Source organism: Chelon labrosus (genome assembly GCF_963514085.1).
Source record: "Chelon labrosus genome assembly, chromosome: 2".
Taxonomy (NCBI): domain Eukaryota; kingdom Metazoa; phylum Chordata; class Actinopteri; order Mugiliformes; family Mugilidae; genus Chelon; species Chelon labrosus.
The window spans coordinates 3,448,211-3,467,153 of record NC_140338.1 but is presented as its reverse complement, the minus strand read 5'-3'; the positions used below and the strand labels follow the sequence as shown (position 1 = coordinate 3,467,153).

Below are 18,943 nucleotides of genomic sequence, written 5' to 3'. Positions count from 1 at the left end.
TTAGTGCTGCCTCCTCAGAACACCACAGTGTAGAAGAGGACACTGGCAACGATAGTCTGGCAGAACATGTCCAGCAGATATTAAACCACCTTAGCCTCCTGAGGAAATAGACAACTTTTTTGTAAACTAAGTCTATGTTAGCTGACCAGTCCAGTTTGTGATCCAGATGTAGACCCAGGTACTTATAGGTCTGAACCACTGCATCGGACTCTCCTAAAGTGTAGGTTCAGGTTAAATGCATGCTGAAGGGGCTCCCCGAGCTCAGAAGCACAGGCCCTGAGTAATCGTGGTGACTCTATGTCTGAGACGGCTGCCTTTCCTGAATGGAACCTCCTTAGTTGTCTGCTCACCTGAGCCAGAAGTGATGGTTGTGGTGGAGTGAGGGGTGGTTACAAGCCACTTGTCTGCAGTAGTGACTGTGGAAGAAACAGCATGTTTCTTTAGAAGTTCAATAACTCATCAATAATCAATATATCTCTACTTAAACTGTGTTTTTTCTCTCTTTCTCTCTTGTTGTCAGTGTGTAGACATGTCTGCTGCCGGATGTCTAAGATCTGAAGATCAGTTTCTGTGCTCCATCTGTCTGGATGTGTTCACTGATCCAGTCACTACACCATGTGGGCACAACTTTTGCAAACACTGCATCACTCAACACTGGGATCATAATGACACGTTCCAGTGTCCAAAGTGTAAAGCGATGTTTCACACTAGACCTCAGCTGAGCATAAACACTTTCATCAGGGAGATGGTTGCTCAGTTCAGACATGAATCTCAACAGAAAGCCAGCAGCAGCAGCTCAGAGCAACAAGCTGCCAAACCAGGAGAAGTTCCCTGTGACATCTGCACTGGAACCAAACTGAAGGCCCTGAAGTCCTGCCTGGTGTGTCTGCTCTCCTACTGTGACTCTCACCTGGAGCCTCATCTGACAATGTCAGGTCTGAAAAGACATCAGCTGATCCACCCTGTGGACAACCTGGAAGACAGGATGTGTAGGAAGCATGATCAACCTCTGGAGCTGTTCTGTAAGACCGACCAGACATATGTCTGCATGCTCTGCTCTGTTTTAGACCACAAGACACATGAGGTTGTTCCTCTGAAAGAAGGATATGAAAGAAGGAAGACAGAGCTGGGGAAGACAGAGGATAAAATTCAGCAGATGATCCAGAAGAGACGTCTGAAGATTGAGGAGATGAAAGAGTCAGTGAAGATGAGTAAAGATGCTGCAGACAGAGAGAAAGCAGAAGGTGTTCAGGTCTTCACTGCTCTGAAGGAGTCTGTTGAGAGAGGCCTGAACCAGCTCATGAAGGAGATCGAAGACAAACAGAAAACAACAGAGAAACAGGCTGAAGGTTTCATTAAAGATCTAGAACAAGGTCTCTGAGCTGATGAAGAGGAGCTCTGAGATAAAGCAGCTCTCACACTCTGAAGACCACCTCCACCTCCTCCAAAGCTTCTCCTCCCTGAAAGTTGCTCCACCCACCAAGGATTGGACAGAGGTCAGTGTCCGTCCACCGTCATATGAGGGGACTGTGGTGAGAGCTGTGACTCAGCTGGAGGAGACACTCAGTAAAGACATGAAGAAGCTGCTTGAGGCTGAGCTGAAGAGGGTCCAGCAGTATGCAGTGGATGTGACTCATGATCCTCATACAGCACATCCTCACCTCATCCTGTCTGATGATGGAAAACAAGTTCACTGTGGAGACGTGAGGAAGAAGCTTCCAGTCAACCCAGAGAGATTTTTGTATTGTGTTAGTGTTTTAGGAAAGAATAGTTTCTCTTCAGGTAGATTTTACTTTCAGGTTCAGGTTAAAGGAAAGACTGACTGGGATCTAGGAGTGGCCAGAGAGTCAATCAACAGGAAGGGAACCATCAAACTGAGTCCTAAGAATGGTTTCTGGACTGTAAGGTTGAGAAATAGAAATGATTACAAGGCCTGTGCTGATCCTTTAGTCAGTCTCTCTCTTGGTTCTCGTCCTGAGAAGGTGGGGGTGTTTGTGGATTATGAGGAGGGTCTGGCCTCCTTTCATGATGTAGATACTGCAGCTCTTATCTACTCCTTTACTGGCTGCTCCTTCACTGACAAACTTTACCCATACTTCAGTCCTGGTCTTAATCATGGTGGTAAAAACTCTGCACCTCTGATCATCTGTCCTGTCAATCAAACTGTCTGATCCATTTAATGATGAAGCTTTGAGATGAATGAATGAACTTCTTGATCTTCACACTTTATTCACACTCTGTACATATATGCTTTAATACTACAATACTGGTACAGCTGTGAACACAAAGATATCAATGGATTAGAGAGATACGGTACAAACTGATTATTCTGGAATAAAAGATTTTATTGTGAATTATGATAAAAATGTTCATATCAATTTGTTTTCTTTCATTAATGTGTTAATTCCTTCATTCTTTAATTCATCAGTATAGATTTAATGGTTGTTGGACTTTTACCTTTTACTTGTTTTAATGTTTTTTTCACTGTTGATTCATGAAACTCTTCACCCTGTAACACCCAGTGATGGATCCATCATGAAAAACACGTGTGTAATTTGTGATGATTGTAAAATGAGCTACAATTAAAGGACAAGAGCTGTGTACTGGTTTGTCTCAACTGTGTTTCTTTGTGGTGTCACCACCTTTAACATGGTTTCATTCACCAGTTTTTGATCAGAAATATTTTTATAAACAGATGTAAAATAAGTCTCAGTCTCACAACACATTCCTTTCTAAATTTTGTTAGTGGAGGCTCTGTGAGAATCACATTCCTTGATTTCTCCAGTGCCTTCAACACCATCCAGCCTTTGTTGTTGGGTGAGAAGCTGCAGTTGATGGGTGCTGGTGCGTCCACTGACTCCTGGATCACTGACTACCTGACAGACAGGCCACAGTTCATGTGTTTGGGTCATGTCCTGTCTGATGTGGTGGTGAGTGGTGTGGGAGCCACACAGGGCACTGTGCTTTCTACGTTCCTGTTCACCTTATGCACCACTGACATTCAGCACAACTCAGAGTTGTGTCACATACAGAAATGGTCTGATGACTGCAGTTGTAGGGTGTACAAGTGGTGAATGGGATGAGGAGGAGTATAAAAGGCTGGTGGACAGATTTGTGGGGTGGACTGGAAGGAATCACCTGCTGCTTCACGTGGAGAAGACCAAAGAGATGGTGACTGACTTCAGGAGGAAGGGAACAGCTCCTCTGTCCCTCAGCATACTTGGTAGGGATGTGGAGGTGGTGGAGGATTACAAATACCTGGGAGTGACCACTGACAACAGACTGAACTGGAGGACCAACAGTACAGCTGTGTACAAGAAGGGCTGCAGTAGACTCTATTTCCTGAGAAAGCTGAGCTCCTTCAAAATGTTCTACCAGTCTGTGGTGGCCAGCAGCCTTTTCTCTGCTGTGGTCTGCTGGGGGAACAGCATTACAGCCAGTGACACCAACAGACTGAACAAACTGATCAGGAAGGCTGGCTCCATCATTGGCTGCAGTCAGGAAACATTAGAATCAGTGGTGGAGAAGAGAACTCTGAACTAACTGTTATCAGTCATGGATAACCGTGACCACCTTCTCCACCATAGAATAGACAGACAACAGAGAACCTTCTCCAGAAGACTCAGACAACTTTGTTGCCTCAAAGAACGCTACAGGAAATCTTTCATCTATCTATCTATCTATACTTGTACATAGAAGTATAGATGTCAAGAGGTTGTTTGTGGGATAATGGGGGTACGACCCAAATGCACGGCAGAGTGGGCTGAGGCAGGAGTTGGTACAAAAATATATTTAATAAAAAATACAAAACAAAGAGCGCTGCAGAGATGGTAGGTATTCCTAACTTAACGAGAACAAAAACTACTGAGGGACCTGAATCCAGGAACATGACATGAACACGGCAGGCAAGATTAATGTGATGAGACAAATAGTGATGGCCCTCTGACACCCGAGGCTCCATCACATGCGCGGTAGTTCATGAAGCAATTGTATCGAACCACTGTGCCGAGGCGTGGTTCGGTCACGTGACTACTAGTGACGTTTGAAGCCCTTGAGTGACGTTCGAAGCAGTTCAAGTGCTTCGAACGTCACTGAAGTGCTTCAGCGGCAAACGAATCACCTGAGGGGTTCTGTTTGTCATGTGAATCACTTTGCGGGATCGAGTGTGTTCAGGGATATCCCGGACATCCTATCCCTATTTAGTGATGCTCATTTGAATGTTTCTTTGCAGAGTAGGTTGGTTTGTTGCTGTAGTTGGAGTTAGTTGCGTATCTTGTGGAGACAGATTGTAAGACTCAGAGAGTAATAGATACATTAGTTACATAGTTAGATAACACTAGATTGACAGATAGACATAGTTACATAGATAGTCCTAAATAGCGTTATATATAGATAAGAATGAGAGAGAGAGATATAAGATATAGATATATAGTCAGAAGTGCGTGTGTAGTTTTAGTTCGGACAAATCAAGTGTTTTTGACGTATGAACCATTTCACTGCTTCATTCAGAAACTCAGTCACTGGTTTGGTTGTCTCGGCTCTTCGGGAGAGATGATACGAGTCTTCAAAGCAAATAATGACTGAGTCAAGAGAGATTTGGTTTGACACTGGTGCATTCAGTACAAATATTCTCTAACACTACTAAACCATGATACCAAGAGCAAAAGAAAATAGTTGATGTAAGCGCTGAAACATAAACATTAGTGCAAATTAGCGAACGTTCATAGAGTGTAGTAGTGACGTAATCAAAATGATCCAACGACAACAGAGCAGCACTACTGGGGCTAGTGGTACACTGTGAAATCAGTGGTCTTACATTAGTGAAGCAAGGCTTTGATTCCCATTAGTTTTTTTCCATTTATTTAATTGTTATATGTATATAATTTTCTTATAATCAACTTTAAACCACATGTCTATGTAATGTAGCCGAATAGGAATGTGCATGGCAAATCAAGTCCCATACAAGCATGAACCAGTATGACACGTCTCCATTGCACTACATTTTATTGTCCACTAGGTGTCCTAATAGAACACTGTGTCATTGAAGCTTCGAGTAATGAACCTTTTGTTGAATCACGTGTCGAGGTTTCAACAAAGCCTCGATTGATCATTACTAGAGACAAAGATTTCTAGGAGACATGAACATGGAAAGGAGACAAGTATACACACAAGTGACAAGTAATCAGACAAGAACAACATGACAGAGAGCAAAGGGGAAGGCAAGGCTATATATACCCACAGGGGACAGAGGGGTGACGAGACACAGGTGAAACAAATCAGGGTGGAGCACACAAGGAGAAATCAATGAATCAAACAAAGAGGAAAACACAGGGAGTAACACCAACAGGAAACCAGGAACTTAACAAAATAAAAGAGGAAACAGAACCCCAGACACAAAACCACAACAATAGAGTTCACATGTAGTTCTACAAGTGTCCTCATGTATGTCAGAGTGTATTGTTCCTTCATGTGGCTATACTTCAGATGCTGCAGCTTTATACAGTCTTTCCATCTCCTGTGGAACCAGCTCCCAGTTTGGGTTCAGGAGGCAAACACCCTCTCTATGTTTATGGTTAAGTTTATAAATGTTCTTTTTGATGTATGTTATAATTTGTTGGACTGAACCATTGTCACATCGTCACTGAACCTTCTCGTAGTTTTGTTGGTGGTCTTCCCATGATGCCTGGTGTTCATTGATTAAGTACTATTGTTGTGAGTAAGATGACTTTTATTTCTATGTTTATATACAGCACTCAGCCAAAACATTAAGTGATATCTACTTTAATCTTACTTCTGAATCCTTCAATAAATCAGGTTATTTTCTTTGCTCCCAGGACTTATTCTCTATCCCTGAATTAGGAAGAAGTGTGTTTGAATGAGCTGCTTTCTCTACTGAAATGAATCAGGTTCAACACTCTGTTCTGTATCCTCACTGCTGCCAGCCTCCTGACCAGCCTCCTGATGGTCTTCAAATATGACCTCTCCAGTCTGCTTTCCCTCCAAGCTAACCCCCTGAACTATCTGGGCCCCATGCTCTGTCCCTGGGCCAACTTAGAATATCTTGGTCATTTTCTTTGCCTTCTGGCTGAACACCTGATCTATCTGTTTACCCCGGTCTCTGTCTCCACCTCCTGGCCATCCTGAAGCAGATATTTCATAAAATGATGTTACAATTTAATCAATAATAATTTCTTTAAATGTTATATTTAAAAAGTCTTTGCATGGATATATTGGTCTTGACTGTGGACACGTCTCTCTAAACTTAAGGCTGACATTCTCAAGATCTCAGTAAAGGTTGGAGATCAACTCTGGATTTTAAAGTGTGGTAATAAGTTATCAAATAAAATAAATGTCTCCCTGTAGTATCACAGAGTAACGTGACCTGGTCTGAAGTACAGATTTGATCTTCCTGCAGTTCAGTCACTAGATGGAAGCAATGATCCAAATTGAATGTGAGTTTACAACAGAGTCAATATGTTCAGAAATACTTAGAGTTTGTTGTTGTTAATCAAAGTGAAGTGAAGTCTGGTGTAGTTCTTCTCTGTGTCCAGCAGAGGTCAGAAAAAACAACTATCAGAAAAATTTGAACTCTGGTGGAGATGATAAGGACTGAAAAACTAACACATTTACAGACTTTTTATGAGCAGCAATAAAGTCATATGAGGAAATAAAATGAGTAATAAAATCAATACATTTTAAACTGATCACATTTGAACATGAAGCAGGAAACAAACTGTGACAAATAGAGCTGCAGTCAGAGGAGTAAAACTGGAAAGACCAGATTCAACGTCACTTTCCTGAAATGAAAGTGAAAGTTTGTCAGAGCGACGGCAGAGCTGCAGTCCAGACGAATCTCTGTTTCTGTCTGAAGAAAATTCATCTGTTCTTTCTCAACATCTGACTCAAATACTGGTGAGTACAGCTGATAATGTCTTTAAACGATAGGGTCTATCGCAGCCACCGCACTTGGCAGGAGTTACGTCCTGCTCCCTATGTGGGGTGGCTGGCGTAGGAGTCGCTCCCCTCAGACGTCTTCAACTGAGGGCAGAGCTGCATGATTCAGGCCTGATGACTTCACTGGGTTTTCAAGTGGGCACCCCACTTCACCGGTGTTTCGGCTAGTTGTGCCAGCACCTGATCATGGCGCCATCTGAACCTCCCCTCGGTCAGGCCTGCCCGACAGGACGACAGAATGTGCTCCAGATTTGCTGGTCTCTTGCACTGTGCACAGGAGGGATCTTCTGTCAGTCTCCACCTATGGAGGTTTGTTGGTGTTGGCAGTACATCATACACGGAGCTGAGGAGGAACTTTATCCGATGCCCCTCCATGTTCCAAATTTCCTTCCAACTAAGGGATCTTCCTCGGACACTTCCCCACCGGGTCCAGCTGCCTTGCTGCTTCATGGCTACTGCCCTGGTATGTCTGCTCTCTTCCTCCACAGCCCGAATCTCCTTCTGCACCATTCCTCTCTGGTCCTTTGCCCTTGCTTCCTTCCAGCTTGCTCGGGTGATGACTCCTAGGCCCAGCCTCCCCTGGGTCACCGTGCCCATGATGTCTGCATGTTGTAAGCGCTCCTCCGCTTCCCTCAGAGCTCCGCTGGCCTTCCACTTCCGCCCCGTCTTCACCACGATGTTCGCCTGTCGTACAGCCTGATCATCACTGTCGCGCAACATCATGGCCAACCGTACTTTGGCTGTCTTAAATTCCTCTACAACTGATGTAATTGGCAATTGCAGTTTGCTCCCGGAGCTATATAGCCCTATAGAGCAAAAGCTTTTGGGGACAGACAGCCACCTTCTGAGGAAGTTGTTAATTTTCCTTTCCAAAGCCTCCACTGTTGTCAAGGGGACCTCATACACAAGCAGTGGCCACAGGAGCCTTGGAAGGATGCCGTGTTGGTAGCCCCATACCTTGTACTTGCCGGGCAGGCCGCTCCTCTCCAAGGCTTTCAGCCATTCTTCTGCTTGGTTGAGCATCTCCTTCACGCTTGCTTTGTCGGTCAGGTCGGCTCTGTACCACTTTCCTAAGCTCTTTACTGGCTTCTCTGTGACTGTTGGGATGGTGTCCCCACCGATCTTAAACCGGAAGCGATCCTGGACACGGCCCCGCTTCAGGACTAAGCTTCTCGACTTCGATGGTTTGAACTCCATCCTGGCTGCTGTGGTGAGCTCTACCAAATCTTCCAATATCCATCTACCCTCCGGGACCGACCTCGCTGTAATTGTCAAGTCATCCATAAAGGCCCTGACTGGGACCTGTTGGATGCCACTTGACAACACAGCTCCCCGTCTGGGCTTCTCCACTGACTTGACGAGGAGGTTTATCGCCGCTGCGAACACTTTACTGTGTTTCAACAACCAGCATCAAAAGTTAGAGCTTCAGTCCAACAGGAAGTTCCACTCTTTCCACTTCATACTGACTCTGTCAGATTGAATAAAGTGAAATTAAATGAAACTGTAGGTAGATAAATAGATAGATAAATCGATTAATTATCCAGAGGGAAATTCAGTGTCCAGTAGCTTCATCACATAGAAACAGATATGGAATAATAATATAACTACATATATAACCACAGTCCAGTTGGTTCCTCACAGGGAGGCGCTGTTGAGTCTTATGTCCTGAGGGACAAACGTCCTCCTCAACCTGTCCATGGAGCAGGACAGAGACAGTGGACTGTCACTGAACGAGCTTCTCTGTCTGACTATGGTGTCCTGTAGAGGGTGGTGGACATTGTTCATTCTGTCCCTACCACAGAGTCCTCCTTCTGTATCAGCTTGTCCAGCCATGAGGTGTCCTTCTTCTTAGTGCTGCCTCCCCAGCACACCACAGCATAGAAGAGGACACTGACAACGATAGTCTGGTAGAACATGTCCAGCAGCTTCTGGCAGATATTAAACGACTTTAGCCTCCTGAGGAAATACAGACAGCTCTGACCTTCTTTGTATACTGAGTCTATGTTAGCTGACCAGTCCAGTTTGTGGTCCAGATGTAGACCCAGTTGATGGTTAAAGGCTGCAGGTGGGGAAATCCACTATCCACTGTATTGATCAGAAGATGGTTCTCTCCAAACCATGAGATGAGGTCGTTCACCAGATTCTTGTGCTCCTGCTGTCTATCACCCCATAATTGCAGTGTTGTCTGAGAACTTCTGCAGGTGACATGACTCTGTGTTGCAGTTGAAGTCCGAGGTGAGCAGGGTGAATAGGACAGGGGAGAACACACCCTTGTGGTGCTCCAGTGCTGCTGACGATAGTCCTGGATGTGCAGTTCCCCAACCTGACATACTGGGGGCTCCCAGTGAGACAGTCCACTATCCAGGAAGTGAGTTGTAAGTCCACTCCCACCCTCTCTGTGAGCTTGTTCCTTAGTAACAGGGGCTGGATGGTGTTGAATGCTCTGGAAAAGTCAACCAACATTATGATCATCACAGCAGCATTCACCATATTCAAGTGTGACAGAGCGTGATGGAGCAGGTAGAGCATGGCGTCCTCCACCTCCACCTTCTCCTGGTATGCAAACTGCAGTGGGTCTAGAGCAGCGGTTCCCAAACTTTTTTGGCCGTGCACCCCCTTCTATATCCCATCCGCGCTGACACACCACCCAATCCCCCATACCCTTAACGCCTGAATTGATTTTTCAATTATATAAAGAAATTAATTATTTGAGTTTTTGCTTACCACTCCGGCCGGTCCTACGAGAAACTAGTGCTTGGAAAAGGTTCCTAGGAATTTTTTGAATGTGCACAAGTGGAGTATTACATGCGTTATTTCGGCTGCAGTCTGAGCGGAAACAGTGCGTCACAAATTCGCGACACTAGCATGAAGGAGTTAAAAAAAAACGCAACAAAATAATTACGATCACAACAACATGCTCTCACATTTGAATTAAACTGAAACACTGTAACATTTTCCATATAATGAAACAAAGTTATGTACAACCTTCCACTTTAAAGAGCAAAGGGGATGGATGACAGGCTCAGGCTCAGAGGCAGAAAGTAGATAAATCAGGGGAAATGTGGCTAATATTTTCAGGTGCATTAAACAAAAATTGCAGCAACTTTAAATAGCCGTGGAACTAACACAACCCCGTCATTGTAATACAGCGGTCATGGAAATAAAATTAGAGCCCCAGTAATTTTAATTAAATTGTAATAAAGTCACTCACGACCCACAACATAAATAACAAAGAGCATAGGCTCAGGAACAGATGTAAAATTGAGGAACCATCTGACGATTTTCAAGTGCAGCGCAGCTAGCTCAGTTAGTTGCGCATATACGGTTCGTAGAAGAAGATAACTTCTTCTCCGCCATTGCATTTTTCATCTCGTGCACCCCCTAGAGGCAGTTCACGCACCCCCAGGGTTGCGCGCACCACACTTTGGGAATCCCTGGTCTAGAGCGTGATGGACCTGGGGCCTGATGTGATGAAGTAGCAGCCTCTCTATGGTCTTCATGATGCTGGATGTCAGGGCGACTGGTCTGTGGTCATTCATCTCCCTCAGGTGTGACTTCTTAGGGACAGGGATGATGCAGGATGTCTTCCACTGCAGGGGACCCTCCTAAGGTATAAGCTTAGGTTAAATGCATGCTGAAGGGACTCCCCCAGCTCAGAAACACAGGCCCTGAGTAATCATGGAGACACTACGTCCGTGCTGGTGGTTTTCTTGGATAGAGCCTACTTAGTTGTCTGCTCACCTGAGCTGAAGTGATGGTGGTGGTGGAGTGAGGGATGGTTACAAGCCACTTGTCTGCAGCAGTGACTATAGAAGAAACATCATGTTTCTTTAGAAGTTCAATGACTCATCAATCATCAATAAATCTCTACTTAAACTGTGTTTTTTCTCTCTTTTACTCTTGTTGTCAGTGCGTGAACATGTCTGCTGCCAGATGTCTGAGATCTGAAGATCAGTTTCTGTGCTCCATCTGTCTGGATGTGTTCACTGATCCAGTCTCTACATCATGTGGACACAACTTCTGCAAATACTGCATCACTCAACACTGGGATCATAATGACAAGTTCCAGTGTCCAATGTGTAAAGAGATTTTCTCCACTAGACCTCAGCTGAAGATCAACACTTTCATCAGTGAGATGGTTGCTCAGTTCAGACATGAATCTCAACAGAAAGCCAGCAGCAGCAGCTCAGAGCAACAAGCTGCCAAACCAGGAGAAGTTCCCTGTGACGTCTGCACTGGAACCAAACTGAAGGCCCTGAAGTCCTGCCTGGTGTGTCTGCTCTCCTACTGTGACTCTCACCTGGAGCCTCACCTGACAGTGTCACGCCTGAAAAGACATCAGCTGATCCACCCTGTGGACAACCTGGAAGACAGGATGTGTAGGAAGCACGGTAAACCTCTGGAGCTGTTCTGTAAGACCGACCAGACATGTGTCTGCATGCTCTGCTCTGTTTTAGACCACAAGAAACACAAGTTTGTTCCTCTGAAAGAAGGATATGAAGGAAAGAAGGCAGAGCTGGGGAAGACAGAGGATGAAATTCAGCAGATGATCCGGAAGAGACGACTGAAGATTGAGGAGATGAAAGAGTCAGTGAAGATGAGTAAAGATGCTGCAGACGGAGAGAAAGCAGAAGGTGTTCAGGTCTTCACTGCTCTGAACGAGTCTGTTGAGAGAGGCCTGAACCAGCTCATAAAGGAGATCGAAGACAAACAGAAAACAACAGAGAAACAGGCTGAAGGTTTCATCAAAGATCTGGAACAGGAAGTCTCTGAGCTGATGAAGAGGAGCTCTGAGATAAAGCAGCTCTCACGCTCCGAAGACCACCTCCACCTCCTCCAAAGCTTCTCCTCCTTGAAAGCTGCTCCACCCACCAAGGACTGGACAGAGGTCAGTGTCCGTCCACTATCATATGAAGGGACTGTGGTGAGAGCTGTGACTCAGCTGGAGGAGATACTCAGTAAAGACATGAAGAAGCTGCTTGAGGCTGAGCTGAAGAGGCTCCAGCAGTATGCAGTGGATGTGACTCTTGATACTCATACAGCACATCCTCACCTCATCCTGTCTGATGATGGAAAACAAGTTCACTGTGGAGACGTGAGGAAGAATCTCCCAGACAACCCAGAGAGATTTTCTACATGTATTTTTGTTTTAGGAAAGAAGAGTTTCTCTTCAGGTAGATTTTACTTTCAGGTTCAGGTTAAAAGAAAGAGTGAATGGAATCTAGGAGTGGCCAGAAAGTCAATCAACAGGAAGGGAGACATCAAAATGAGTCCTCAGAATGGTTTCTGGACTGTATGGTTGAGAAATGGAAATGAATACAAAGCTCTTGGTGATCCTTTGGTCAGTGTTTCTCTTGGTTCTCGTCCTGAGAAGGTGGGGGTGTTTGTGGATTATGAGGAGGGTCTGGTCTCCTTTCATGATGTAGATACTGCAGCTCTTATCTACTCCTTTACTGGCTGCTCCTTCACTGACAAACTTTACCCATACTTCTGTCCTGGTCTGAATCATGGTGGTAAAAACGCTGCACCTCTGATCATCTGTCCTGTCAATCAAACTGTCTGATCCATTTAATGATGAAGCTTTGAGATCAATGAATGGATTTATTGATCTTCACACTTTATTCACACTCTGTACATATATGCTTTAATACTATAATACTGGTACAGCTGTGAACACAAAGATATCAATGGATTATAGAGATACGGCACAAACTGATTATTGAGGAATAAAAAGATTTTATTGTGAATTCTGGTAAAAATGTTCATATCAACTTGTTTTCTTTCATTAATGTGTTCATTCCTTCATTCTTCATTTCATCAGTATAGATTTAATGGTTGTTGGACTTTTACCTTTTACTTGTTTTAATGTTTTTTCACTGTTGATTCATGAATCTCTTCACCCTGTAACACCCAGTGATGGATCCATCATGAAAAACACGTGTGTAATTTGTAATGATTGTAAAATGAGCTACAATAAAGGGCCAAGAGCTGTGTACTGGTTTGTGTCAACTATGTTTCTTTCTCGTGTCACCACCTTTAACATGGTTTCATTCATTTTTTGATCCGAAATATCTTTAAAAACAGATGTAAAGTAAGTCTCAGTCTCTCTACAAATTCCTTTCTAAATTTTGGTAGTGGAGGCTCAGTGACAATCACATTGTTTGATTTCTCCAGTGCCTTCAACACCATCCAGCCTTTGTTGCTGGGTGAGAAGCTGCAGTTGATGGGTGTTGGTGCCTCCACTGTCTCCTGGATCACTGACTACCTGACAGACAGGCCACAGTTCATGTGTTTGGGTCACATCCTGTCTGATGTGATGGTGAGTGGTGTGGGAGCCACACAGGGCACTGTGCTTTCTCCGTTCCTGTTCACCTTATGCACCACTGACATCCAGCACAACTCAGAGTTGTGTGACATACAGAAATGTTCTGATGACTCTGCAGCTGTAGGGTGTATAAGCAGTGGACGGGATGAGGAGGAGTATAAAAGGCTGGTGGACAGATTTGTGGGGTGGACTGGAAGGAATCACCTGCTGCTTAACGAGGACAAGACCAAAGAGATGGTGATGGACTTCAGGAGGAAAGGAACAGCTCCTCTGTCCCTCAGCATCCTTTGTAGGGATGTGGAGGTGGTGGAGGATTACAAATACCTGAGAGTGACCATTGACAACGGACTGAACTGAAGGACCAACAGCACAGATGTGTACAAGAAGGGCTGCATTAGACTCTATTTCCTGAGAAAGCTGAGCTCCTTCAATGTGTGCAGTAAGATGCTGGAGATATTTTACCAGTCTGTTGTGGCCAGCAGCCTTTTCTCTGCTATGGTCTGCTGGGGGAACAGCATTACAGCCAGTGACACCAACAGACTGAACAAACTGATCAGGAAGGCTGGCTCTGTCATTGGCTGCAGACAGGAAACATCTGAATCAGTGGTGGAGAAGAGAATTCTGAACTAACTCTTATCAATCATGGATAACCCTGACTACCATCTCCACCACACAATAGACAGACAACGGAGAACCTTCAGAAGGCTCAGACAACTTTGTAGTCTCAAAGAACGCTACAGCAAATCTTTCCTGCCTCACGCCATCAGTCTGTATGACTCCTCATCTGTGTGTGACAGATGACACTCTGGACTTTTGTTTTTGCATATTTACACATGATTTTTTTTTGTATTTTTTTTCTTGTTTATTCTTAGTTTTTTTTGTTATATATTGTGTATAGTTTTGAGTGCTAGATCTATCTATCTATCTATCTATCTATCTATCTATCTATCTATCCTTCTAAATAGAAGTATAGATGCTCACCTGGTACAGTTTCGGAAGATTTGATCTTCCTACAGTTCAGTCACTATAGAAGCAATGATGATCCAAACTGAATGTGAGTTTACAACAGAGTCAATATGTTCAGAAATACTTCTAGAGTTTGTTATTAATCAAAGTGAAGTCTGGTGTAGTTCTTCTCTGTGTCCAGCAGAGATCAGAAAAAAAACAACAACCTTCAGAAGAGTTTGAACTCCGGTGGAGCTGATAAGGATTGAAAAACAAACACATTTACAGACTTTTTATGAGCTGCAATAAAGTCACATCAGGAAGTAAAATAAGTAATAATCTCAATACATTTAAACCTAATCACATCTGAACATGAAGCAGGAAACAAACTGTGCCGAACAGAGCTGCAGACAGACCAGATTCAGCGTCACTTTCCTGAAACGAAAGTGAAACTTTGTCAGAGCGACGGCAGAGCTGCAGTCCAGGCGAATCTCTGTGTTTCTGTGTGAAGAAAATTCAACTGAGTTCATCTGTTCTTTCTCAACATCTGACTCAAATACTGGTGAGTACAGCTGATAATATTTACTGTGTTTCCAACAAAGGTTCAAAAAAGGCAACTGGACTTGTAGAGTTTTAGAGAAGACGTTTCACCACTCATCCGAGTAGCTTCTTCAGTTCTAGGGGACTGGTGGGAAGTCTGAGGTTTAAATAGGAACTCCTCCTGAAAAAACTTGCTTGTTATGTGTAAACCGTGTGTGCGTGTTTTCTCTGCGTTGTGTTCAAAATGACACGGGAAACAGATCTTGAGTTTCTGGTCCTGTTTTACTGGCCGATCTGTGGTACATGAAAAGAAAATGAGGTGTGTGTGCACATGGAAGCCAGCCGCTCACCTCCGTGTACAGTCAGAACAGTTTTTTTTTACATTCAAATAATTCAGAAATACAAACAAATTTCATTTGGCCACTAGGAAACACGTCCCCCCCCCCCCCCCCCCCCCCCCCCGTTTTACAAAACATCACAATAAACTTGGTCGTTTATGGATGGGTTGTTTGTTTTCCCCAGTTTATAAATCTGTACCCTCCTCAATGCACTGAACAGCGTGCACCACATTACTTTTTGCCTTGGTGAGAAGAGTCCCCCCTCAACAACAGGTAAGTACCCATCATTAATGGAAATTAGCTGCACCAGTTTCTGGTTATTAGCATAACAAGCAAGTTTTTTCAGGATTAGTTCCTATTTAAACCTCAGACTTCCCACCAGTCCCCTAGAACTGAAGAAGCTACTCGGATGAGTTGAGAAACATCTTCTCAAAAAACTCTACAAGTCCAGTTGCCTTTTTTGAACCTGTGCTGGATATACCATGACCTGGATGACTGAGAATCTTCACAGACATATTTACTGTGTTTCAACAACCAGCATCAAAACTGAGAGCTTCAGTCCAGCAGGAAGTTCCACTCATTCCACTTCATACTGACTCGTCAGATTAAATCAAGTGAAATTAAATTAAACTGTAGAACAGCATGTTTCTATATAAGTTCAATAACTCATCAATAATCAATAAATCTCTACTTAAACTGTGGGTTTTCTCTCTTTCTCTCTTGTTGTCAGTGTGTAGACATGTCTGCTGCCAGATGTCTGAGATCTGAAGATCAGTTTCTGTGCTCCATCTGTCTGGATGTGTTCACTGATCCAGTCACTACATCATGTGGACACAACTTCTGCAAACACTGCATCACTCAACACTGGGATCATAATGACACATTCCAGTGTCCAATGTGTAATAAGGTGTTTGAGACAAGACCTGAACTAGCCATCAACACTTTCATCAATGAGATGGTTGCTCGGTTCAGACATGAATCTCAACAGAAAGCCAGCAGCAGCAGCTCAGAGCAACAAGCTGCCAAACCAGGAGAAGTTCTCTGTGACGTCTGCACTGGAACCAAACTGAAGGCCCTGAAGTCCTGCCTGGTGTGTCTGCTCTCCTACTGTGACTCTCACCTGGAGCCTCATCTGACAGTGTCACGTCTGAAAAGACATCAGCTGATCCACACTGTGGACAACCTGGAAGACAGGATGTGTAGGAAGCATGATAAACCTCTGGAGCTGTTCTGTAAGACCGACCAGACATGTGTCTCCATGCTCTGCTCTGTTTTAGACCACAAGAAACACAAGTTTGTTCCTCTGAAAGAAGGATATGAAGGAAAGAAGGCAGAGCTGGGGAAGACACAGGACGAAATTCAGCAGATGATCCAGAAGAGACGACTGAAGATTGAGGAGATGAAAGAGTCAGTGAAGATGAGTAAATATGCTGCAGACAGAGAGAAAGCAGGTGTTCAGGTCTTCACTGCTCTGAAGGAGTCTGTTGAGAGAGGCCTGAACCAGCTCATAAAGGAGATCGAGGACAAACAGAAAACAACAGAGAAACAGGCTGAAGGTTTCATCAAAGATCTGGAACAGGAAGTCTCTGAGCTGATGAAGAGGAGCTCTGAGGTAAAGCAGCTCTCACGCTATAAAGACCACCTCCACCTCCTCCAAAGCTTCTCCTCCCTGAAAGCTGCTCCACCCACCAAAGACTGGACAGAAGTCAGCGCCCGTCCACCGTCATATGAGGGGACTGTGGTGAGAGCTGTGACTCAGCTGAAAGAGACACTCAGTAAAGACATGAGGAAGCTGCTTGAGGCTGAGCTGAAGAGGCTCCAGCAGTATGCAGTGGATGTGACTCTTGATCCTGATACAGCACATCCTAAACTCATCCTAACTGATGACAGAAAACAAGTTCACTGTGGTGATGTGAGGAAGAATCTTCCAGACCCAGAGAGATTTTCGTATTGTGTTTTTGTTTTAGGAAAGAAGAGTTTCTCTTCAGGTAGACTTTACTTTCAGGTTCAAGTTAAAGGAAAGACTGAATGGAATCTAGGAGTGGCCAGAAAGTCAATCAACAGGAAGGCAGGAGACATAAAACTGAGATCTCAAGATGGTTACTGGACTGTATGGTTGAGAAATAGAAATGAATACAATGTTCTTTCTAGTCCTTCAGTGCGTCTGTCTCTTTGTTCTCGTCCTGAGAAGGTGGGGGTGTTTGTGGATTATGAGGAGGGTCTGGTTTCCTTTCATGATGTAGATACTGCAGCTCTTATCTACTCCTTTACTGGCTGCTCCTTCACTGACAAACTTTACCCATACTTCTGTCCTGGTCTTAATCATGGTGGTAAAAACTCTGCACCTCTGATCATCTGTCCTGTCAATCAAACTGTCTGATCCATTTAATGATGAAGCTTTGAGATGAATGAATGAACTTATTGATCTTCACACTTTATTCACACTCTGTACATATATGCTTTAATACTATAATACTAGTACAGCTGTGAACACAAAGATATCAATGGATTAGAGAGACACGGTAGAAACTGATTATTGAGGAATAAAAATATTTTATTGTGAATTCTGGTAAAAATGTTCATATCAACTTGTTTTCTTTCATTAATGTGTACATTCCTTCATTCTTCAGTTTATCCGTATAGATTTAATGGTTGTTGGACTTTTACCTTTTACTTGTTTTAATGTTTTTTCACTGTTGATTCATGAAATTCTTCACCCTGTAACACCCAGTGATGGATCCATCATGTGTTTTTCATGATGGATGGCCTGAAAGGATGGCCTGCACTGTTTTGCTGTTAAACTATCATATTCGTTTTGAATAAATTATATAGACGAACTTAAAACAGCAGATGTTTTGCCGATGGGGTCGTTTTCTTTTTTTTTTTCACGTTTTTTCCGGCTAGTTAAACATTAGTGCTACTACCATAGCTTCTGCTAGCTGACCGTTGGCGTTTTTTTTCCGCTGGCAATTGTAGATATATCGTGCTTCAATACAAAAATAGCGTTTAAAAAGGCAACTGTGGACTTGTAGAGTTTTATTTATGTGTGTTATGTGTTTTTATTTTATTTTTTTGAGAAGACACTTCACAACTCATCCGAGTAGCTTCTTCAGTTCGAGGGGAGGTTTAGGAACTTATACTGAAACTATTGTTTGTAAACAACCATAAAACGGGTCGGTTTGAATGTTGTGTTTACAAACCTACAGACTCTATTTTCAAGAATCTTAGAGTTATTTTTATTGATTACATACCTGATACTGACTACTCACAGTTTGTGTAACACTGTAAGTCCTAGTTTTGTACATAAATTAAACCAAGCAGATGTAGGGAAAACACTTATCTGACACCAGAATATTGTCATCACTATCAGTTTTAATATAATTACTGTAGCCATATTACCTAATGATACATAAATGTTAATTTCCAATCATTTGTGCTTTGTGTGTATGTTTCAGCTGCTGTTGGCGTAACTGACTAACATCTGGGGCCACAGACCAGGAAATAGACTCCACCATCAAAATATGATTACATCAAGAGATGGTGGCAGACTGAAGAGGATGAAGAGAAAGCAGGAAATGGACAGCACCATATCTTAAACTCGTGCTGAGAGTGGGGAGAATCCAGTTTCCTCTCTACTGCCATCAGGCCGGTGTTTCCGATGCCTGAGGACAAAGACTGAAAGGCTGAAGAACAGTTTCTATCCACATGCCATCCGCCTGCTCAACTCTGAACCTTAACCAGACTTATACCACTGCACTTTACTCACATAGCTGCTCAATACCGTAAATGTGTGTGTATATATACAAACTACCCCCCCTCTAAATTTACACTTGAGTTTTAC

General features: G+C 43.6%; 2 protein-coding genes and 1 pseudogene across 3 annotated transcripts; all 3 read left to right on the top strand.

Annotated features, from left to right (window-relative positions):
• Positions 1 to 487: 487 nt before the first annotated feature.
• Positions 488 to 2,315, top strand: LOC311501105 (E3 ubiquitin-protein ligase TRIM21-like; annotated as a pseudogene). Its single transcript has one exon. The product of its transcript is annotated as an E3 ubiquitin-protein ligase TRIM21-like (transcript).
• Positions 2,316 to 10,873: 8,558 nt separating this feature from the next.
• LOC311501132 (E3 ubiquitin-protein ligase TRIM21-like) lies at positions 10,874 to 12,517 on the top strand (the record flags this gene model as incomplete). Its single annotated transcript, XM_084562804.1, has 1 exon — positions 10,874 to 12,517. One exon carries the CDS (start codon positions 10,874 to 10,876, stop codon positions 12,515 to 12,517), a length of 1,644 nt encoding a protein of 547 aa, XP_084418930.1.
• A 3,300-nt stretch (positions 12,518 to 15,817) lies between these two features.
• LOC311501140 (E3 ubiquitin-protein ligase TRIM21-like) lies at positions 15,818 to 17,556 on the top strand. Its single transcript, XM_084562815.1, has one exon. The coding sequence runs from the start codon at positions 15,842 to 15,844 to the stop codon at positions 17,480 to 17,482; it is 1,641 nt and encodes a 546-aa protein (XP_084418941.1). The 5' UTR covers positions 15,818 to 15,841; the 3' UTR covers positions 17,483 to 17,556.
• The last annotated feature ends 1,387 nt before the right edge of the window (positions 17,557 to 18,943 follow it).